This window comes from Taudactylus pleione, unplaced genomic scaffold, assembly GCF_031769625.1.
Source record: "Taudactylus pleione unplaced genomic scaffold, aTauple2 ptg000398l, whole genome shotgun sequence".
Taxonomy (NCBI): domain Eukaryota; kingdom Metazoa; phylum Chordata; class Amphibia; order Anura; family Myobatrachidae; genus Taudactylus; species Taudactylus pleione.
The window spans coordinates 2,755,564-2,780,187 of NW_028284800.1; the positions used below are offsets into that span (position 1 = coordinate 2,755,564).

The 24,624-nt window shown below is 43.9% G+C and overlaps 1 protein-coding gene across 1 annotated transcript in view; it reads left to right on the forward strand.

Annotated features, from left to right (window-relative positions):
• The window catches only part of GORASP1 (golgi reassembly stacking protein 1), a 77,806-nt gene that overhangs the window by 34,137 nt on the left and 19,045 nt on the right, over positions 1–24,624 (forward strand). The window contains exon 2 of the mRNA XM_088446433.1: positions 21,894–21,974. Within this exon, the coding sequence (XP_088302559.1) occupies positions 21,894–21,974 (81 nt within the window). The remainder of the gene's footprint in view (positions 1–21,893; positions 21,975–24,624) is intronic.

A 24,624-nucleotide genomic window follows, 5' to 3' on the forward strand; every position in this document is an offset into this window, starting at 1 on the left:
GTCCAATCCCTGTACCTTTTGCAGAATATCAGTTTGTCCCTGATGTTTTTCCTGGAGAGAAGTGGCTTCTTTGCTGCCCTTCTTGACACCAGGCCATCCTCCAAAAGTCTTCATCCTGTGCCATGCCAACAGTAAAGTATCCTGAGATCATTCATGTGAAGAAAATGATTTACCAGGTAAGCACATAAATCTCCTTTTTTATCTCCTCAAAGGACAGCCAGGCTAAATCTTTCTTCCTTCCACTCACCTCAGTAGGACTAAAGATTTTGAATTGAAAAAAACATGAAGGAGATTAAACCAGGGCTCGACAAACCCGGGGGCCAGGTCCAGGTCTGGCGACCAGATTTTCAGCAACCCCCGGGCCCCTGTAGTGCAGACCGTGAGCGAGGTCCACACTACAGAGTAACAGACAGACAGACTCTCATGGCTGCTGCATCGTTCACGGAGTGAGCCAGCTGGAGTTCACCCTCCACCTTCCGGCTCACCCCGGAGCAGGTGATGGGGGAGACGTCATGACGTCTCCTCCCATAGAGCTGGCCTGGAGGAGCGGACAACGGCGTTCGTCGGCAGGAGTGTGGATCAGGTAAGTTGCGTTTTTTTGTTTTGTTTTTTTAAGGGGCAGTGCATAAGGGGGGGTGGCCATTACTGGGGGCACTGCATAGGGGGGGATGGCCATTACTAGGGACACTGCATAGGGGGGGTGGCCACTACTAGGGACACTGTGGGGGCACTGCATAGTTTGGGTGGCCACTACTGTGGGGGCACTGCATAGGTGGGGGTGGCCGCTACTGGGGACACTGTATGGGGGGGCCACTACAGGGGCACTGTACAGGGTGGAGCCGCTACTACTGGGGGGACACCTACTGGGGGCAATGCATGGGGGGGCACTTCTGGGGGCACTTATTAAAGGGGCACTACATTGTGGGACCACTACTGGGGCACTGTATATAGGGACCACTACTGGGGGCACTGCATAGGGGGGGTGGCCACTACTGGGGGCAATGCATAGGGGTGGTGACCGCTACTGGGGGCACTGTATAAGGGGGGGTGTTACTAGGGCACTGTATAGGGGGGCGCTACTAAGGGCATTGCATAGTGGGCACTGCATAGGGGGACTACTACTGGGGGCACTGCATAGGGAGATTACTACTGGGGGAACTGCATAGGGGGGACTACTACTAGGGGGCATTGCATAGGGGGACCACTACTGGGGGCACTGCATAGGGGTGCCCAAAGCATATTCTTGCATCTGGGCCCAGCACTCCATGGTTCGGGCCACTGCCGGCAGTGGCTTTGCTTGCCCGGGGTTTTTTGGCTGCAGAGGGGTGGTCTTTCTGGGGGTTGGTTGCCTGGAGAGGGGGTTAGCTGCTCAGTAATGTGGCTGTGGGAGGGTGGTTTACCTAGGGTACCCCGTTAGTGGTGTGGCTATGGGGGTTGGTTGTCAGGGGCGTAGGTGCTCAGTAATGCTGCTCCGGGGGAAGGGGGGGTCTGGCTCCTACACTTTCATCCTGACTCCAAGGTTTTAGAAAAATTTGTCAAGCCCTGGATTAAACCATGAGCTGTTTCTCTGTGTATTGCCACTTTAATGTGTTTGAGTTGTTTAACCTTTTAAGATTGAGAATGTTAGTTGTGGTTTTCTCCGGTCTTATAGGTTTGTTAGGGGAGGAGTTTGTGGAGTCTTGGCTGATGCTAGGCAGATTTACTACCTCTCTGATCTGTTTCCCCCTCCCCATTTCTCTGTTGTGTGTGAATTTACTGTATTGTTTCAGCTCACTCCAATGAAGACTACAAGAAACAAGAATGTTGAATAATACCAAGGGATTCCCTTATCATAGGCTTTTTTTTAAGAAGTCACTGCGCTGTGTCTGTAGTCATAATAAAAAAAAACCAGTTGTTTTCTTTAAAATAAAAAGAAAAAAATATGTGGTTTATACCATATATAACATACAATATAATCTCTGCACTCTTGTTAGGAAGATTATAATGTACACTAGAAGATCAAACAAAAAAATATAATAAAACCATATATATATATATATATATATATATATATATATATATACACACATATACACAAATTCTCTTCTAGTTCTTTTCTTGAAAAGTCTGTTCAGTTTTCCTTAAAGTTTCTCTCCAAATCTGCAAAGTCCAGGGAGCACAGAACACCACTAAATGAAAGGTGCTTCTTCTAATTATTAAGACGGATCACCCTGTGATGTATGAGGTAAGATATAAGCAAGTGCTTACATATAGAAGCAAGGTAGAAACGGTATATAGGTTCCTTTTAAGTATCGTCCATGTTAGCCTCTGGATCCCATAGACACCACTTGTGCAATAATAATACAATGCTTACATTTATGCTTACATAAAGTGAAGCTTTTTCATGCACATCACGGTTTCTCTGTATGCCTTGTGATGTGTACTCCCAGAGATACTTTTTCACTCCACTTTGCAGATTTGTTTGAATCCCAGTGGTGATTCCCCTTTTTGTTTCTTTCTCCTCCTTGAATGATTCACCTGGAGAGAAACTTTAAGGAAAACTGAACTGACTTTCCAAGACAAGAACTAGAAGAGGATTTGTCTGTATATACAATACCTTGCAAAAGTATTCACCCCCCCCCCCCTTTTTGCATGTTTCATGTTTTGTTGTCTCACAACCTGGAATTAAAATGGATTGTTTGAAGGTGTGCATTATTTCATTCACAGAACATGCCTACAACTGTGAAGTTGTGTTTTGTTTTTTTTATACTGTGAATCAAACAACATTTAGGACAACATAAAGTCAGTACTTTGTCGAGCCACCTTTTGTGGCAATTACAGCTGTAAGTCGCATTGGATAAGTCTCTATGAGCTTGCCACATCTTGCCCCTGGGATTTTTGCCCAAGGCAAAACTGCTCCAGCTCCTTCATGTTGGATGGTTTCCGCTTGTGAACAGCAATCTTCAAGTCTGACCACAGATACTCAATTGGATTGAGATCTGGGCTTTGACTAGGCCATTCCAACACATTTAAATGTTTCCCCTTAAACCACTCGAGTGTTGCTTTAGCAGTATGCTTCGGGTCATTGTCCTGCTGGAAGGTGAACCTCCGTCCCAGTCTCAAATCACAGGCAGACTGAAACAGGTTTTGCTCAAGAATATCCCTGTATTTAGCACCATCCATCTTTCCCTCAACTCAAATCAGTTTCCCAGTCCCTGTTGCTGAAAAACATCCCCACAGCATGATGCTGCCACCACCATGTTTCACTGTGGGGATGGTGTTCTTGGGGTGATGGGATGTGTTGGGTTTGCGCCAGACATAGCGTTTTCCTTGGTGGACGAAAAGTTACATTTTAGTCTCATCTGACCAGAGCACCTTCAACCATACATTTGGGGAGTCACCCACATGCCTTTTGGCAAACTCAAATAGTGTCTTCTTATTTTTATCACAAAGTAATGGCTTTTTTCTGGCCACTCTTCCATGAAGCACAGCTTTATGGAGTATATGGCTTAATGTGGTCACATACACAGATACACCAGTCTCTGCTGTGGAACTCTGCAGCTCCTTCAGGGTTACCTTTGGTCTCTGTGCTGACTCTCTGATTAATGCCCTCCTTGCCCGGTCTGTGAGTTTTGGTGGGTGGCCCTCTCTTGGCAGGTTTGTTGTGGCACCATGTTCTTTCCATTTGAGGATGATGGATTTGGTGGTGCTCCGGGGGATCATCAAAGATTTGGATATTTTTTTATAACCCAACCCAGAATTGTACTTCTCAACAACTTTGTCCCTGACTTGTTTGGAGAGCTCCTTGGTCTTTGTGGTGTGATGCCTCTTGCTTAGTGGTGTTGCAGCCTCTGGGGCCTTTCAGAAAAGGTGTGCTTATACTGACAGATCATGTGACACTTAGATTTCACTAATTATGTGACTTCTGAAGGTAATTGGTTGCACCAGACCTTTTGAGGGGCTTCATAGCAAAGGGGGTGATTACATTACATATGCACATTCTCTTCACCAAATTAGACTATTTTGTGCAGATCCATCACATAAAATTCAGATAAAAAAAAAATTGCAGGTTGTAATGTAACAAAAAAGGTAAAAAGCCAAGGGTTTGAATAAGTTTGCAAGGCACTGTATATAGTTTTATTATATTTTATTGTTTGATCTTCTATTGTACAGTCTAATCTTCCTAACCAGAGCGCAGGGATTATATTGTATGTTATATATGTGTATCCACCAGGTTAGGTAACTCCTGGTAATTTTCTCTTGCCGCCATTTTGTCTGCGCAAGGAATCCAAAATTTGCTTTTACATGGTTTAAACCAGCCAACCCTGGTTTTAGGAGGCTTCAGATAAAGAGCCAGGCCTCTTGATATTGCCATGTTGCTGTGTTATTTTCAGTAGAGGATATAAAACATAATGTTTCTTGTAAATCAAATATTGCATAAAACATTTGTGACCTGTTTGTCTGCATAGATAAGCTACTTGCAGGTTATTTAAACACTCACACTGGGACTAGAAACACGTTTCACTGAATAGTCAGGCCTTAGATCCTGGCGCAGGGCACTCCTTTAGGTTCCCTTTATAGAGTAATTCCATCTTGGAATAATATTTGTATTAAAGTTAAGATTTGGCTAAGTAATTTGCCTATTTTCTTGACTAGTTATTTTGACCCAAAAGTACATTTTATAGGAGCGTGTTTGGATCCCAGAGGCAGTTTTTAGTCTATTATTTCTTCAAAATGCAGTACAGGCTGAGAGAGAACCATTCTATAGATAGAGATTGTGGTAGAAAACTACACTAACGTGATACATTTCAGCTCTGTACAGTATCCGTCTTAAGGTGCATACACACGTTCAAATAAAGTGAACAATTTAAATGATAAGGATCTTATCGTTATCGTTCAAATCGTTCACTTTAATGCTCCCTGCAACAACGTAATGATGGTCGATGCGCGGGCACGAATGGTTGTTAACGACCATCGAACGTCGTCCGGAAAAAACGTCAGATATGGTCGATATCGACAATGTTAGCCGGTTTCCTATAGGGACCTGCTATCGTTAATCGCGGGTCGTTATAGGTTAATGCATGTGTTGGATGTTCGGTAACGATCATCCAACACATACAGAATGAACAGATAGCGATCGTAATCTGACCTTCGTCCAGTCGTCACATGTGTACGCACCTTTAGCCTGTGACATATAATCACAATGCGGTTAGTGTAGCTGTATTCTGCCTGCAAAGAGCTAAGCCAGTAAGGGTAACTTGATGTACTTCAGCGGCCATGTTGGGCATTCAAAAGAGCCACACATTATTCTAAATCTTAGTAGTAAGTTAAATTAATAAATTTTATCAATGAAAGAGGCACTTTTCTATAATAAGATATCAGCAGGCCTTTTATTCAAATGCTATAATTGTATAAACTATAAACATTCATGAACACAAAGGACCAAGGACCTTGGTGAAGGCTTTGGAGATCCACGTGTTGCCCTCCCCTGAGATAACTGCAGAGAAGGTAACACTGAAAGAAGTGAGACTGCAAAACATTATCCTTAACAACAAAGCTAGACCGTGTTACTGCACAGGAGGCCCGGCATTGCTGTATCCTCTAAAGTACTGTTCACAGTTACAGCGTTCTGTTGGCAGTACTGTAGGTTTCCCAATAATCACTGTCAGCTTTGAAAACTGACATTGACATTTTTGGCACTAACATTGCATGCCTGAATTAGGCTTTTATGTTTGCTTGCTGACTTCTAACTTTGGGCCTGATTCAGATTAGGAAATAGAGTAATGCTGGGTACACACTGACAGATATATTGGCCGATCAATTGATCGGCCAATATATCTGCTGCACGTCGGTCAGTGTATACCAGCGATTTGTCTGTGAACAGTGTCGTTCACATACATATCGCATTGGCTGCGCTGCACAGCCTATGGACAGATATGTCTGTAGACATACTGTCCATCGGTAGGTGTGTCACAGCGGCAGCCGCAGGGAGTGGGGTGGGACACGCCCCCCGGCCGCCGGGACCCGCTGCAGCATGCGGATGATGGTTGTTCAGTGTGTATGAACGACCATCATCTGCAGATATATCGCTTATGCTGGGCATACACTATACAGTTATCTGTCCAATCTGGCTGGTTGGAATGTAAATCTGGTAATGTATGGGAGCAAATGACAATTGACTAGTTGCTCACTAACAATAGAAAACAGACAAAAATGGTAGTTCAGACAAATTAGTTAATACACGTGAATTTAACGAATTTGAACAATTGTTTTTGTCCGTTTTCCAGTGTTTAAAACCATATGATTACACAGTCACCAGACTATGTAATGTGTGTGTATCACCATCATACTGTGACTCACTCCCAGCTGCCGCGCCGTTGCGGAGCGAATGGTCTTCATCTCACGAGACTCACTTCACCAGGCTGAGCGTGGGGACTGGGATGGGCAACAAAAGGCAGGCTAGCAGGTGACAATGGTCGTGGGGTATGCAAGTCTTGCAGCGCACAAGCGCGCCGCATGCATTCTGTCAGTCGCAATCAGGGGCAACCTGGCGGGGCTCGGAGTGGTGTAATTCAGGGAAGAGCCGTGCGTGCCACTGACTTCTGTAATGTGAGTTACTTTGGCACTGTTGTGCTGCCTGCTGCTCAAAGCTGCAAATGTATACATTCTATATGAATCATTTCTAAATAAATGATTCCATCCATTAATTAGTGTATTGGATACATATATATAAAATAGACAGGTATATATATAATGTGTGAGGAACACATTAAATAATTCTATTTAAATCTTCAAGTGCCGCTTCCCTTGCCGTATATATATATATATATATATATATAATATAGCACGCGGGTGGCACTCAAGACGGCTTAAAGAAAGATACATAACGCAGCTGGAATATAAGTGGACAAACTCTCTGCGTTTCAGCCAGTGCAGTATCTGGGCGTTGTCAAAAAATGTGTTTGTGTCCAAAAGAGCAATTGGTTAATATCTCAGCGCTTTTAAAAATTGTATGTGCCCAAAAAGCAAGTGAGCGATATGTGGGAAGCGCTGCCATCTTTTTGCCCAGCCAGCAAGTGGGATTGGCTATCTGTGTCCAAAAAGCAAGTCGGCATTATCTGGAAAGGTTCCAAACATGCTGTTGCTACACCCTCTACACAGGGGGGCCCGGGAAGTTGCTGTACCAGGGCCCAAGATTTCTCTTGGCAGCCCTGCTCGACTCCCTGCAGTCCCAGGGAGCTCCACAAAGCTGGTGAGTGTTAACTATAAAAATTATTACAATAAACAAAGAAGATATTTTTAAGTTATAAATATCTTTGTATTATTCTAATCATTTTTATATCAATTCTCAGGAGAATAACAGGGGACCCTGACTGCACGTCCCTGGGCACAAGCATTATAAAAGAACAGTTACACTGATAGCACTGTACATATTGTAGTTACTGTCTAAGCAGGTCTTTATACCTTACTACATCGCTAGTTGCTTTCATCCTGGAAGACTAGTTGAAGAACCATTTAGTTGGATGAGCCCTAAATTCATAAATACAATGCATCCGGAAAGTATTCACAGCACTTCACTTTTTCCACATTTTGTTATGTTACAGCCTTATTCCAAAATGGAATAAATTCATTTTTGTCCTCAAAATTCTACACACAATACCCCATAATGACAACGTGTAAAAAGTTTTTTTGCGATTTTTGCAAATTTAATTAAAAAAACAAAAACTAAGAAATCACATGTACATAAGTATTCACAGCCTTTGCCATGAAGCTCAAAATTGAGCTCAGGTGCATCCTGTTTCCACTGATCATCCTTGAGATGTTCCTACAGCTTAATTGGAGTCCACCTGTGGTAAATTCAGTTGATTGGACATGATTCTGAAAGGCATACACCTGTCTATATAAGGTCGCACACTTGACAGTGCATGTCAGAGCACAAACCAAGCCTGAAGTCCAAAGAATTGTCTGTAGACCTCCGAGACAGGATTGTCTTGAGGCACAAATCTGGGGAAGGGTACAGAAAAATATCTGCTGCTTTGAAGGTCCCAATGAGCACAGTGGCCTCCATCATCCGTAAATGGAAGAAGTTCGTAACCACCAGGACTCTTCCTAGAGTTGACCCGCCGTCTAAACTGAGCAATCGAGGGAGAAGGGCCCTAGTCAGGGAGGTGACCAAGAACCCGATTGTCACTCTGTCAGAGCTACAGCATTCCTCTGTGGAGAGAGGAGAACCTTCCAGAAGGACAACCATCTCTGCAGCAATCCACCAAAAAGGCCTGTATGGTAGAGTGGCCAGACTGAAGCCACTCCTACATGGCAGCCTGGAGATATCTGAAAATGCACCGACGCTTCCCATCCAACCCGATGGAGCTTGAGAGGTGCTGCAAAGAGAATGGGCGAAACTGCCGAAAGATAGGTGTGCAAAGCTTGTGGCATCATATTCACAAAGACTTGAGGATGTAATTGCTGCCAAAGGTGCATCAACAAAGTATTGAGCAAAGGCTGTGAATGTACGTGTGATTTCTTAGTTGGTTTTTTTTTTTTTATTAAATTTGCAAAAATCTAAAAAAAAATAAAAATAAAAAAAAACTTTTTACACGTCATTATGGGGTATTGTGTGTAGAATTTTGAGGACAAAAATGAATTAATTCCATTTTGGAATAAGGCTGTAACATAACAAAATGTGGAAAAAGTGGAGCGCTGTGAATACTTTCCGGATGCACTGTAGGCCTACATTAGTGTTTTGCGTTCACTTTATTTTGTTATCTTGTAATCTATACTTAACAGCTTTTCTTAAAAATGAATTCTTCCTTTAACAAATTGTTTGCTTTGCCATCCTCTCCACCCTTTCAGACTGCAGTCTATCTTTATGTATATTGTAGTTACTAGTTACACCTTGCTTGGTCCAGTTGTTGTTTTTCCTGTTTCTTCTGACCCCTGACGGCCACACCTTGTTTCTAAGCTTCCCCTGCTGTGTCTGACTACTGCACAGGGGTTTATCTTGTGGAGACAATCAGCCTGCACACACAGTGATCCTAAAGCAGTATAACAAGAGAACAACTTAAAAGATGGTAACATCACCTAACATGCCCCTATACTGCAACTCTTCTTCTTGCTCTTATCTCTCTGTGTGACCTGCTGCTGTTGTCTGAGCTGTATTGCTCATATTCAGTTTAATCTCTTCCTTGTTGTCAAAGGCAGAATACAGTGTGTTTTTGTGCAGTCACACTCAATCTTGACATTTTCTTGCTATAACATTGGTTCTGGCACTATGTTGCATGAACAAATTGTGGTTGTCATAGTTCCTTTTTAAGTCTTACCCTGCTTTATGACTTTATAGGGATTATTTTTCTCAATACATTATACTGTGCTGTAAAAAACATATACCACAATGCTCTATAGCATCAATATAAACTTGAATAGGGCTGAATAAACCAAGACCTCTTTTTTACATGAAAAGTAAAGTCTAATACAGGTTGAGTCTCCCATATCCAAATATTCCGAAATACGGAATATTCCGAAATACGGAATAATTTTGGCATGACTGAGATAATGAAACCTTTGATTTTTGATGGTTCAATGTACACAAACTTTGTCTAAAGCACAAATTATTAAAATTAAAGTATAAAATGACCTATAGGCTGTGTATATAAGGTGTATATGAAACATAAATTAATTTCATGTATGTACACAAACTTTGCTTGAGCCACAGAAATATTGAAAATATTGTATAAAATCACCTTGCAGGCTGTGTCTATAAGGTGTATATATAATACATAAATGCATTCTGTGTGTATATTTGGGTCCCATTCCCAAGATATTTCATTATAATATGCAATTATTCCAAAATACGGAATATTCCGTTATCCAAAATATCCATGGTCCCAAGCATTTTGGATATGGGAGACTCGACCAGTAATACAGCCACATACTCCTTTTGCTGGCCCATAAAAACAAAGAAAGGTGAAAGATTAGCTCGGGTTATATTAGTAGTGTTCATTCTAGCAAGAGCTTGATTTGATTTTTATATTTTGTGTACTGAGTATAATACATGTATTTGCATATTTAATGAGTAAACCTGAATGTTTGACTATACACAAGTACAACATCTCCCTTTCCTTCAAACACCATAATCATTAATAACATTATTTATACAACTGTAAGGGTTGAGCGCTGTGTCTCCATTGTAACTCTGTCCCTATAAAGCTAAGAAACGCAAACCTAATGAGCACTAGAGAAATCTGTAATCTGTTAATAAATTTGCGACAAGTTTTACTCTGGTAAAACATTATAGAAAGGGCTTTTCTCCGATTAATGAATAGACTGCTTAGTCCCTATGTGCATTGCATTAGCTGTAAACTCCAATGCCAGGGGGAACATTATTCTGTTGGCAGGGGCATATTAAAGCACCAGGGGGGCCTAGTGCAGCAGGCGACAACCTCTGAGCAGCTGCCTCCACTGCTTCACCTCCTACCTGGTACCTATGGAATCGCTCTCCACACTTTTTGCTTACTCTGCGCAGCACCATCTCTCCAAAGATGTCACTAGGAAGATGGTGCCATGGAGAAGGGTGTGCCACTTGCCATTACCTTGTAGGTATACTCTGGGTGCAAGGTCAGAGCTCTGAGCAGTAGATACACACATCTCTCTGTGAGCAGTGCACACCACGCCGCCCCATGACAAGTGTGGCAATAGCTAGGGGTAATGGGGGCAGATAGTCAACACAAACTATCACCCAAATTGGCCCTTATAGTCGCCCGTGGCCAGTGCCATTCAGTGATCTGAAGATTACATGTTAACTTTACATATATGAAATTAAAGTAGTAATTCGGCCTCTTCTGTTAAACACTGCTCATGGTCGGATGAGTGCACATGCAAAGTCTTTTTGGCATTGGATCATTGAGCAACCAGTGGTCAGTTGTAGTATTTTTATTGCTGCTGACTCACGGTTCCCTTAATTACTATAAAACTTTGGCATAAATAGCAGGTGTCAGTTACCCGCACTACACACTTCTGCTGTTCACAGGTACAACAGTAACATTAAGGTGCTTTTATTTTCATTGCGTGTGTGATTTATGGCAGTAAAATTATTTCTTGCACCTGTCATTCAGCATGAAATGTTTGTGCTATGTTTCTGAATGCATAAACCAGTAGGCCTAGCATGAAGCAAGGGAATTGTTCCCAGTCCTCAGCCTACATGTATGTGCAGGTTGGGCGTCACCACACCCTGGCTATCTGATCCTCCTGACTGGTGTAAAAGAAAGCTACAGATAACCTCTATGTGACACACCAGTATACATTGCACACTATAACAGGAGTCGACTAGCTGTGTATACAGTCACAGGTGTCTTGCCGTTGCCATGGGATAGACTGTTATGGTATGTCTTATCTAGAAATCCAATTCCCAGACACTTAGGAAAACCAGAAAGGAAAATAGTAAATCACTACAGCTGTTCAATGATAATGTCATACATGTAGAAATGATCACTGCGTGTTTCCTCTTACAAGCACCATGAGGAGCATTGCTAAACAAGAAGTACAGTAGGCTGTGGGGAAAAACAGCCAATGTTTATATGCATTTTGGGATAGTATAAATTTTCCAAGCAATGAAAATAAACATATCTGAAAAACCTTTACATTTATGCCAGATAACGGATCACATACATGTTTGTGTTATGTCATAAAGCAAAAAAACTCTTACTTATGAATCTCACAGCCGAAACGATCAGTAACTGCAAACGTTCCAAACTCATCATCAACTTGGTTTTACTACTGGTCGTCACTCAGACCTTGGCATTCGGTCTGCTATTGCCACATCCAGAGCATCTGGATCACCTCATAATATCCTGTTGAGCCTTGATGCCGAAAAGGTATTCAATAAGATATCTTGGGTGCAACTGGAACTGGACTTCGGATCTCTATTCATCCATTTAATATGGTTATTTCACACTACTACAAGTGTCATTATTAATGAGCTGAAGGGTGACCCTATTAAAATGTCTTGGGGCACAAAACAGGGTTTCCCGTTGTCCCCGCTTCTGTTTAATTTAGCCCTGGACCCCTTGTTGCATATCCTGCAGTCCTTTGGCGACTTCCTAGGCATCCCTATTGCCCGTTGTTTCCTATAGTTGCTGGCGTTTACGGATGACCGTCTCTTTATTTACAATCCTCAAGATTGTTTTAATAAGATTATGGATAGAATTTCCCAATTTGGACAGTTGTTGGGATTTACAGTTAACATTCATAAGTCTGTGACTTGCCCCAATTGGGCACAATCGTTAAATTTGAGCTGGGCCCCTGTTAGTATCTCCTATCTGGGTATCTAACTTCCTAAAAATATCCACTTGTTATATTCATTGAGTATAACCAAGACAATTGATTCCGTTATGCCCAAACTTTTTTGGGTCGGACTCATTATATAAAGATGGTGTCCTTCTCAAAGCTTTTGTATCCGTTACAAGTATTGCCTCTGTTGTTGACAGTATTAAAATCACAAAGTAGTACAGTACCTAATGCTGGGTACACACTGACAGATACATTGGCCGATCAATTGATCTGCCAATGTACCTGCGATATGTCTGTGAACGTCGGCGTTCACCGACATATCGCATTGGCTGTGCTGCACAGCTGATGGACAGATATGTCTGCAGACATATCTGTCCATCGGCAGGTGCGACCGCCAGTACACACAGAGCGGCATCCGCGAGTAGGGGGACGGGACACGCCCCCTGGTCGCCGGGACCTGCGGGCAGGCACAGATGATGGTTGTTCAGTGTGTACGAACAACCATCATCTACAGATATATCTGTATAGTGTGTACCCACCTTAAGACTTGTGCCAGGCAGCTATGATAGGAAACAGCCTTAGGGTGTTACCCTCACACCTAGAAAAGTCACAATGAAATACAAATAAGAGATACCCCCCTCAGCGCCAGATAAAACTAAGAACATAATATAATTGAACCAGAAAATATATAATGTGATAAACCACTTATCTTGGTGATAGTGGATTAGTTCACATGTTCTAGTTCAACCCTCTTGGTATATAATGTTATTACAGTTTTATAACATTGGCAATTTTAATGATAAGATGGTATGGTATAACCGATTTAATGATGATAATAAAATATAAACATTTTATATTTGATTATTATAATTAAGGGGGTCATTCAGACCCACTCGCGAGCGGCAGTACGCTCGCAAGTGGGCCGGTGTTCCCCACTGCGCATGCGCACGACGGAGGGAGCTCCGTCGTGCGCATGCGCGAGACCCGGCAAGCGACGGGTTTCCCATCGCTCCGGGTCTCGCACCAAAGGGGGCGTGCTGTCGATGTTGATTGACAGCACGCCCCCTTTGGTGGGCGTGCCTGCCAGACGGAGGCGTTCCCATGGGAACGCCTACCGTCTGAAGCCGGCCCCACTGACATCACTAGTGATGTCAGTGGGAGTGATTTTGGCTCTGATAGAGCCAAAATCACTCCAGGGTTTGTGGCTGGGAAACCCGACCGCAGGGTTTCCTTCGCAAGTCCGATGGTCGCGATGGTCAAGACCATCGCGACCATCTTGTTGGACGCTCGTATGTGCTGTGGGTGGTGACCCACAGCTATACGAGCGTCCAGGAGGACGCTCCATTTTAATGGAGGAGGGCCCTGATTCAGAGCGAGCGCTCTGGTCAGAGCGTCCGGCTCTGAATCAGGCCCTAAAACCTGTTCTTTTTTTTTTTATTGTAATACAATATCTCTTTGTATTGTTCATAGGAGTTCTAATCGGGAAACGTGTTTATATTTCATTAAAATTGTTTCCGGACCGTCATCTGACTACATTTCTGCATATGGCTAAAAGAGCCATCGCCCTTGTTTTTTTTTGGGTAATACCTTACTGATGTCCACTAGGAGAGTGTGGTTTAAAATGACACATTATGGGCAGATGAATGCCTCCTCTTTGCTGTTTCTCCCTCTGCTGGGTAATCCTGACTCAGAGGTCGTGCTACCTTTCCCTTTCTGTCCTGGTCGACTGCTGGACTATCTTCTATTAGATCGACCTCTGACCTTTACTCAAGCCGTTGACAGGTTTGATTTTGTGCCCCCCCCCCCCCACCCTTTTGCCATTCTTCAGGCCCAACATTATGTACACACAGTTCTTCCTTCTCTTTTTCCATCTGACTGCGCTGAATAATGCATTTCTGGTCAGACATCAATCCTCGACGGGCATCTCTCTTTATTACTTCGTCATACATTCTCCCCTCTTCTCTTGTGAACACTGTCCGGGTCTTGTGACTTGGCAGAAGCAGTTTCCAGGACGTCAGCTTTTTCACATTTTGACTGCCCTCTCCTATTCGTTTTGCACAATGCCAGCAATGACTAATACACAGATGTTGTTTAAAATATTCTCTGTCTAGAGCTTGTGCAATAGGAATAAATTAATACCCTAAGTTTCTTAAGTGTGTCACCCAGGGCTGGTACAAGGTGTCACGGCACCCTAGGCAAAACTTTAGTCTGCCACCCCTCCTATCTCAAATACCCACTTACCAGCTTCTCACAAGTGACTTTTGAAAAAAATGATTCTTCCCTGCTTCAGGCTGGTGAGGCTGCAGTCCAGATATACTGATGTCTGATGGTCCATACACTGCTGCTGCTGCAAGATTTCTAGATGGTTTGGAGGGGAGGCTAAATGATAGGATAAAGTGACAGGCAGCAGTAAGAAGAGACTTACCACGTTGCTGACCTGCATGACCTGGAATAGCTGGGTCACACAGACATACTGCACTGGGGCTTCCCCAGGTGCAGATTTAATTGTATAAAATGTAAAAAATAAACATTTAACTCTTTTGAAAAGAAGAAGAAAAAAATGAAACTTTTTTTTAATAAAGGATTTTTTTTTTTGCCCAGTCTTCTTGGTAGTGTTACCTAACGGGTGAACCGGTCCATAGGGGGGAATTAAATTAACTGCAGGATATACCCTGTAGCTAATTGATTGCGCTGTGCTAGGAATAGTTATTCAATTAATTAGCCTTATCCCCGCATGGAAAACACTGGGTTAATGCGTGCTAACCCATTGGTTCCACATACAATACAGAATCAATTGGTTTCCCTGTGCGTTAAAATGCACAATCTGCATTTCAACAGGGGCTTTTCCTGTGGCTGTTAGGAAAAAATGCTGCCTCTGGTAATTAGTATTTGATGTTCCCGCAGCTAATAACTGAATCAGGCAGCGCGTTCAGGTAGCTGCGGGATAAACTCTGCAGTCGCTGCGGGATAAACTCTGCAGTCAATTGAATCCCCCCCATAATGTGTGTGTGTGTGTGTGTGTGTGTGTGTATATATAATATATATATATATATATATATATAATTTATTTATTAATTAGAAATTACAACAGTGGCACTCACGGGACTTTCAAATGAGACTTCTGACACAGCAGTGTAGTTCCAATGTGTCATGAGTCTCATTTGAGAGTCCCATGAGTGCCGCTGTTATCTTTCCCCTGTTTGCAAGGTCACTACACCTCGGATGGCACCAGGGCGATTTATATATATATATATATATATATATATATATGTGTGTGTTAACTCTAGGTAGGCCAGGCGCCGGACCAGAGCAGGGGCAGTTCTGTGTGCAACTAAGGCGCGCACACCCAAAAAGGGGGCATGGCCAATGAAAGGGGGCATGTCTTTATGACACGTGCCCTTTTCGTCACTCTTTGGGGCACTTACGGACATGTCGGGCAGCCCCCAAGCCCTGCGGTCACTGTGAATGGATGCCACCAGCAGAGACTGGTGCTCTGCCGTTTTCCCTACCCGTGGGACACTGCAGCCTGAGGGTGGAGGACAGAGCCCACAGGCTGTTTCAGGAGGGCAGGGTGCTTTCTGGGCAGCCCCAGAAAGCACCCTGGAGCTGTGTGTGTGTGTGTGTGTGTGTGTGTGTGTGTGTGTATATGTGTGTGTATATGTGTATATATATATATATATATATATAATGTTATTGAAAAAGAGAAATCGAGGCACACCATAGTGTAGTAAGTTAAAAGTATAATGTTCTACTCAAAGGAATATAAAAACTCATAGGTGTATGTGATATTGTATAAAATATCACAACAAATGCTCAGTAACTAATGGTGCCCACACACATAGCGATATTTTACACGATTTGCCCGATTTCGACAAATAGTGTAAAATATGCCCAAATCGTGAGTGTCCACTCACGATGCCGATGCGCGTCCCCGCTGGTCGCACATCGCATCTTCAGATCTGCCATGCTGTAGGGCAGACATGCCAATCTGGGACGCAATGCACTGGATGCACGATAGATCTTAAGTCAGATTGGACATTTTTTACTCCAAATCGTGTGTAGGATTGCCAGGGGGCTGCCGGGGGAGAGTTCAGGGGAAATCGCACACATCGTGGGATTGTGTGCAGATCGCTATGTGTGTGGGCACCTTAACACGTTTCATCACAGGTGGACTTCGTCAGTGGGTATGTTAGGGCCGAGCCCTGGCCGCATTTGGGCGGAACTAACTGAGATGTGGACATGATGACGACATAGTCCAGAACGAAACTTGGAAACACAAAAGGACGCCAGGGGCTCCGGCGGTTGCTGTGGACCGGTTTTGTGTTACTGAGCGTATGTTGTGATATTTTATACAATATCACATACACCTATGTTATTTTTTTTTATTCCTTACTATACTTTTAAATTACTACACTATGGTGCGCCTCCTTGTTTCTCTTTTTGCACAAATAGATTCGACCTTTGAGGAAAGGTTATGAAGGGGAGCAGCACTGGATTTTAAAACTTTCTGGACAAAATATTATGAACATACTAGACTGTAGTAATAATGGGAACTTCATCTCGCCACAGCCCCCCGCATCTCATAACCTATCCCATGTCACCACAGTCCCCTGCATCTCACCACAGCCCCCTGATTCTTACTCCTGCGCCCTGCATCACACCACAACACCCAGCTTCTCACTGCTGCCCCCTGCATCCCACCAGTGTCACCACAACCCCCATTGCTGCTGCCCAGCTGGTTGAGACCCGGCCACTGGGACGTGCTGGGAATGGCAGAAGGATCATGGATGAGAGATTTGTATTGCAGCTACCGTAAGCATTATCAGCAGCATGTCCCTGGGGCTGGGGCACCTGTGCATATTTCCGCAGCCTACATGCGCACCCCTCCCCAGCTGCCAAACATAGCGATGAGCAATGTCCTCATTGCACAATGTACCATATATTTTTTGGACTTCCTCCTGCCGAGAACAGCGCTGACTTTTATGGGAGGCGCCTCCTGTTCACCAAGGGCGTGTGGCTGAGCAGGAACATCACACTGGATAGGTAGTACTTAACGGTGGAGGAGTGGTGGCCGGAGTCTGCCTGCTGATTCAGTGTAGGGATGGACATCGGAATCTGATGGTTACTAACCATCAATGTTTTTGTTCTGATGGTAGTGTTTATACCATTTGATGGTGGTGGTCCGATGTTTGCCACCATCAAATGGAAATCATTCGATGGTGTTCTGATCGTGGTTGTTTTTTTAATTCCTGATATCTATTCCTCCCCTGTCTCCTTCCTGGCTAATGTATCTGCACCAGGACATCTTCATGGTTTCGTTGGAGGCTGTCTTTCACTCTCTGTCTGCCTCAGATGTGATCCTGCTCACTTCCTGGCTTCCTCCCCACTCTAGGCTGCTAAGCAACAGGGCACATTGCTATCTCTGATTGGTTCTCACTTTGCTGTTTCAGCACCATGGGCAGCTACTCTGCTTCAGCTTGGTGTACGATTAGATTTTTTTTAAAGTGACTGCTTCACTAAAATAGTCACTGCTTGGCTTCCTTTTGACACCGATGAATGGTTCATACATCTAAACCTTCCTCAACCAATGCTGTATAGCATAGTGAAAACCCTATGACAATCTATCCAGTGGCCCAAGAGATTAGTCTGATCGAACAGGCAGTCCCCGGAACCGGGAACTTTAATATATATATATATATATATATATATATATATATAATATTACACCCCCAATACTATTAATATATACCCAAGCCCCATATAACACTATAAAGTACCCATCCCTCCACATATTGCAGGAGGTTCTGTAGTCTCTTCATGTTCACCTCACAGAGCAGCTGGCTGGGGACAGGTGAAATCAGATAGTGGAGAATGAGGGGGCAGAGCTTCGGGGAGGAGAATTGACAGAAAGGCATCAGAAGATTGGTGGCTGGTCCCAAGGTAGGGAATAGACAGCTTCAATGCCAGGAACTGCAAATGTTAACTCATTACATTATGCTGCCACCATAGGGAAAGTGCTATTTGGCTGGTGTATTTTGCCATACATACCACTCTGCTTTCAGAATGCAATATTTTCTGCCATGTATCAGCTGTATATATTAAATGGTGTTTTGCAAAGTGTGTGGACAGTGACGTTGGTTTTTCAACCTCTACTTCTTTCCTGTGACCATTTTACCAAGGCTCCTCTTGTGAGGGAGAGAGAGAGCATTTCTCCTGCGCAACAGTGCTCCCTTTCTTTATGGAATAATGAGAGAGATGTACTAAGCTCTGAAAAGTGATAAACCACCAGCCACTCGGCTCCCAACTGTCATGTTATGATGGCCACCATCGGGGGGATTGACGGGTCTGGAGTACCAAGCCCGGACACTTGGTAGAAAGGGGGGGCCCGCTCCTACAGCCCGTGCAGTACCCCCCCCTTGAGTGAAAGGGGGACCCGCTGCTGACGCCCGTCGGCCCGTGCTACCCCCTTTAGTGAAAGGAGAAGGTCCTGCTCCAAACGGCACACCACACTGATTGAATGACAGAGCCCCCTGCCTCCTTGTGCAATAAAGTTGTCTTTTTTTTGAGTCTGCGCGTGTGACGTCACGCCGCTGGGAGAGGTCAGAGGAGCCTCTGCGCGTGAGGAGCAGCACCCGCAAGAATAAGCCAGGGGGAACTACCTTCAAGAAGATAAGGGAAGTCATGAGAGTGGGAAAAAGACCTGAGCACTGGTACAGATAAGATAGGAACCTGCAAAGCGCATGGCTGAATCTTTGCCAGGTGTATTAACCTTGATAACAAGCCGGAACTGTCTGAATCTTCCACAATCTCAGAAAGTAAATGTATTGCTGAAGCGAAGACTCTCCTCGTGTTGCTGCTGCACTTAAGCAAACAAAACCAGCACTTTAAAGGACAATAATATATGTGCTCCTCGTGGGAAGGGGGGGGGAATAGAGGGCCTGATTCTGACCCGCTCACGAGCACTGAACGCTCGCAAGCGGGTCGATGGTGCCCCGTCGTGCGCATGCGCGAGACCCGGCGAGCGACGGGGAAGCCGTTGCTCGGTGTCTCGCACCAAAGGGGGCGTGCTGTCGATGGTGAGTGACAGCACGCCCCCTTTGGTGGCCGTGCTAGGGGCGTGGCTGCCAGACGGAGGCGTTCCCATGGGAACGCCTACCGTCTGGGTCCGGCCCCACTGACATCACTAGTGATGTCAGTGGGAGTGATTTTGGCTCTGATAGAGCCAAAATCACTCCAGGGCTTGCGGTCACCGAGACCCTACCGCAGGGTCTTGTCGCAAGCCCGATGGTCGCGATGGTCTTGACCATCGCGACCATCATCATGGACGCTCGCATAAGCTGTGGGTGGTAACCCACAGCTATGCGAGCGTCCAGAAGGCCGCTTTGAAAAAAAAAAAAAAACACTCCCTGATTCAGAGCGGGCGCTCGTTCAGAGCGTCCGGCTCTGAATCGGGCCCAGAGTTTTATTGCAGTGTGCTAATATATGACAATAATAAATCAATATCTGTGGTGTTACTGTTATTTGTGCTGTTATCATTCTCACAATGAATAGGCAACTAATAAGTATGTAATCACATTTGGTAAAAAGCGTCAAGTGTGGACAAGTTTTACAGTGAAATGCGGTAATGTTATGTGCACAGGCGGGTTACTACTGATAAAACAAGATGGTCTTTTAGGGACTCACTCTTATTCTACACTCTCGCCCTGGCTAGTCCCCATGTGAATATCTGTGTACTCCACTTTCTTCCTCCACACTTACGTGACTTTCATCTGGTGGAACGCACCATGGTGTTGATGGAACATAGACATCCCAGAACGACACAGGACGATGAGAAGCAAAAATGTCTAACCAATGCATTTTATGCATTTCTGGACTTTTTCAAGGATAAATGCAGTATGGAGTGTGGGTCTGATTCAGAGCCGGACGCTATTTGCCCTCGCTCGTTCAGAAACAGGGTGGCTATTCAAATTAACCGTTCGCTCTTTGCGGTCTGTTGACGCCTCTATGTCTGAACGAGCGAACAAAACTTGCTGTCGTAATTTTGGAAAAAACGCCCCCTGGCCGCTCGCATCATACGTCATGTCCGCTATTTATTAGATTAATCGAGTACATCGAAAGGCGTCTGAACTGCTCGCTATTCTTGTGGTTGGTTTTTCCTACCGCAATCTTGCGAGCAGTTCTGACTATAAAATAACCAAGTGACGTGGTCAATGACGCTGCTGTATTAATTATGCACACCCTTAAAACGCCCGTTTTGACCTTTTGGCACGCCTGCGTTCTGATCTCCACTCCCCGTTTTCAAGCACCTTCCCCTGTTACCACCCACATACGCCTCCTCCTGTCACTCAAAATAGCAGGCATTCGCTATTTAGCGAGCACGCGATTTTCGGCCGCACTGACTGGTTCGCGCATGCGTATTACAATCCGTACGCATGCGCAGATGTGCGAACATCACTCGGAACGAACGAGCGGCCGCTTACGAGCGGCTCTGAGTGAAGCCCTGTGTGTGTATTTAAAGGGTATCCTAATAATTTATATGATAGAATGACAGGTAATAATAACACCTACCCCCACAGCCCAAACTTTGACAATTTTTTTAAAAACTGGTTTACGCACCAATTGATGCTCCACCTCCAATGTAGCTCCACCCACATTATCCACTGCTTCCCCTCCAGGGGGGCCCTTCCTATTTTATCAGTCCTGGGCCCCACAATTTCTGATGGCAGCCCTGTTTGCATCACAAACCCTTCATAACTTTCACGATTATGGTTTGATCTTTGTTAAAATGGGAATTATTTAGTTGACCGATAATCTGTGTTAGAACCAAAAAGAGAAGCATATCTTTACTCCAGTGTCAGTGACTTACAAACCTAGATAATGCTCATCCAATTATAGGGTTCAAAAAATATTATTATATTCTGAAATAGTTCAAACTTCACATTGAAGTCCTGTCCTGTAGTATCAGTATAAGCTCCAAATACAGACAAATGCTTTTCAGTGGAGTATTTGTGATCCAACAGTCACATGTTATCACAAATAACATATTTTGAACCCAAGAATTGGATGGACATTCTGTATGATTGTAGCTCATTATTAAATTAGATTAATGAAAGCAAATTATCTGACTTGTTGACTATTGTTACAGCATATTTGTTCTATTTGCATTGTATTAGATTTTGTTGTCAGAGCAGCTTTAGAAGCAGAGGGAGAAAGTGATATATATTACTGGGGCAGTACAGATGGTGTAATGGTTACTGCCTCACAGCAATGAGGTCATGGGTTCAATTACCACCGTGGCCCTAACTGTGTGGAGTTTGTATATTCTCCCTGTGCTTGCGTGGGTTTCCTCCGGGTTCTCCGGTTTCCTCCCACATTCCAAAAATATACTGGTAGGTTAATTGGTTCCCCACAAAAATTAACCCTAGTGTGTGTGCGCATGTGGTAGGGAATATAGATTGTAAGCTCCACTGGGGCAGGGACTGATGTGTATGGCCAAATACTCTCTCTGTAAAGTGCTGCGGAATATGTGTGCGCTATATAAATAACTGGTAATAATAATAATATTACACTGATTATGAAATAACTAACATATGTTATGCTCCAGTTAACTTTCTTTTCCTTCATTTTAGGTGCAAGAGAAATCCCCAGCACAAAAAGCAGGGCTGGAACCCTTTTTTGATTTTATAATTGCAATTGGACATGCAAGGCTGGTAAGCGATTCATCATAACGTAACACTCATAGAGTTAAAGTAATACAAATGTTATACCAATGATCATGTGTTCATAGACCAATCTTGAAAATAACTTTTGCTACACGAGATTATTATTGTTGTTATAATTTTAATTCTTTTTTATTATTTATAGACAGGGGCGTATCTATCCATTGGCCAGGATGGCACTCGCCAGGGGCGCCATCCAAAGGGGGGCACCATCCGGCAGTGCCACTAGCAGCCAAGGGGTAGAATCAGGCCGGGCCTTGCACCGCACTCACTGCTAGTGCCCCGGGCCCAACAAGTGTACGGCAGACCGTACTGAGAGCGGTATGCCTTACACAGTTGCAAACACACAGAAATTATGGGGGGAAGGGGGCGCCTGTCCATTACACTGCCAGGGGCGCTCGGATCCCTAGATACACCGCTGTTTATAGAACACCAGCATAGTCATTTGCTTTAAGTCAGATAACTTGCCCAGAAACGGAGCTGTAATTTCCCTAACAGTTAACTGGTGTAGGAGTGTGTGTTTACGTCTCTAAGTAATTCACTGACAAATGCAAACTGTGAAAACGCATGGAAACGCTGAGTTTCTGAGTGAGTGTATATGTGGTATACCGTATACCCATGGTTGAAGTGCTCTAGATGTGTTCTGATGTGTGTGTACAGATTTAAAGGGCATGGCGTTTTTACCGTTCATTTCACTAACCCAGTCACTCCAATGGGATTTCCAATCTTGAGTAAATATATAAATTAAAAAAGTGCCTCATCCAGCCCTAGGGCTAGACAGACTGTTGGCTCCCAGTCAAGCAGGGGGACAACAAACATGGGGCCATCCTACTAGAGTGGAGACCAATGCAGGCTAAACCTCCTCTGCTTCTGACTATAAACCGAGAAATCTGCATATCGAGGTCCCCTTGTTGTAGCAGGTACCAGACTAAGACTGATCAGCGTGGGGTTTGAACCCCTATGGAGGAATAAGGTGGAAATGGGGCTTATCCCAACACCCCTAGGCTGTAGCTGGTCCCAGTATAATGTTGTCCATGAGAACCATGTCCATTATACATATTTAGTTTAAAAATGGTAAAAGTTGTGTAAAGGCAGTCTTGCTGCAGAGTAATGGTGCATACACACATTCAGATCAGACAAAGAGAAAGATGTCGTCTGATCGTGCTGGATGATCGATATCGATCATCCAGCACAGCACCAACCCCCAAACGACTATAACGATCGCTGGTCCCTATAGTAACCTGGTTAACCTGGTCGATATCGACCAAGTTGACCAGCATGCACGGGCGATGGTCGTTATCGACCATTTGTGCCCGTGCATCGATGGTCATTTGAAGGGGCCAAAAACTGGAAGATTTTAACTATATGAACAATATTGTTATTGTTCAAATCGTCAAGTTTAATCGTACCGTGTGTACGGACCTCTAGAGAACAATCTGTTGACCGTGACTTTCATTTGCTAATTACAAACATTTGCCCATGCTGCCCACAATGTGATTAGCCAGTGATAAGAGGGGCGACACTGGTTTTTATCACACATCAACAGAGATGAATTGAATCTTGCTATACAGTGCTGTTAAAATTCAAGTATCCCTACTTAGAGTACACTGGAGTGTGGGCTCATAATGAAGAGAAAATTGGAAAGATCTGTAAGCACCCAAAAACATTGATTCTTCGACAATTACAATTTTATTTAAAGAAAATGTGATTGAATAGTCAGAGTGTAACATGTGTTGCCACTTTAATTTATCAGTATGTATTTGTACTGGGGAAGAAAACTGAACAATATGGACAAACCCAAACACACACGTGGAGAACAAATACACCGATCAGCCATAACATTAAAACCACTGACAGGTGAAGTGAATAACATTGATTATCTCATTACAATGGCACCTGTCAAGGGGTAGGAAATATTAAGCAGCAAGTGAACAGTCAGTTCTTGAAGTTGATGAGTTGGAAGCAGGAAAAATGTAAGTGTAAAGCTGGGTACACACGTAAAGATTTTCTGTCCAACCATCCAACTAGTTGATTGGTTGGAATGAAAATCTGGTAATGTATGAGAGTAACTGATGATCAGCAATTTGCTCATAAATGCCAGAAAACAGTTGAGAATGGATGTTCAGACAAGTTTGTTAAATGTTTGATCTAACAATTTGTTCAAACAACAGTTTTTGTCCATTTTCCCGCATTTGGGAGCAAATTGCTGATTGTCATTTGCTTTCATACCATACCAGATTTTCATTCCAACCAATCAACTAGATGGTTGGACAGAAAATCTTTACGTTTGTACCCAGCCTTAAGTTGGCCATACATCAGAGACCGGAGTTTGCGATCCGGCGATGCGATGGGAAGTGCCGGCGTTTCCGGGTGGAAACGCCAACCTCCCACCATCGATGTTCTGCGATCCGTCGCCGGATCGCAGACATTTTCCATGTTGAATGTCGGCGATTTGACAATCGAGATCATTTTTTGTTCATGATCATCAAATAGGGAAAATCCAACATGTTGGATTTCTGCGATGCCGGGTTGCCGGATCGCGGCAATCCATCGCTGATGGATGGGCCCCATTAGGATCTGAGCAATGTTGACAAGGGCCAAATTGTGATGGCTAGGCGACTGGGTCAGAGCATCTCCAAAT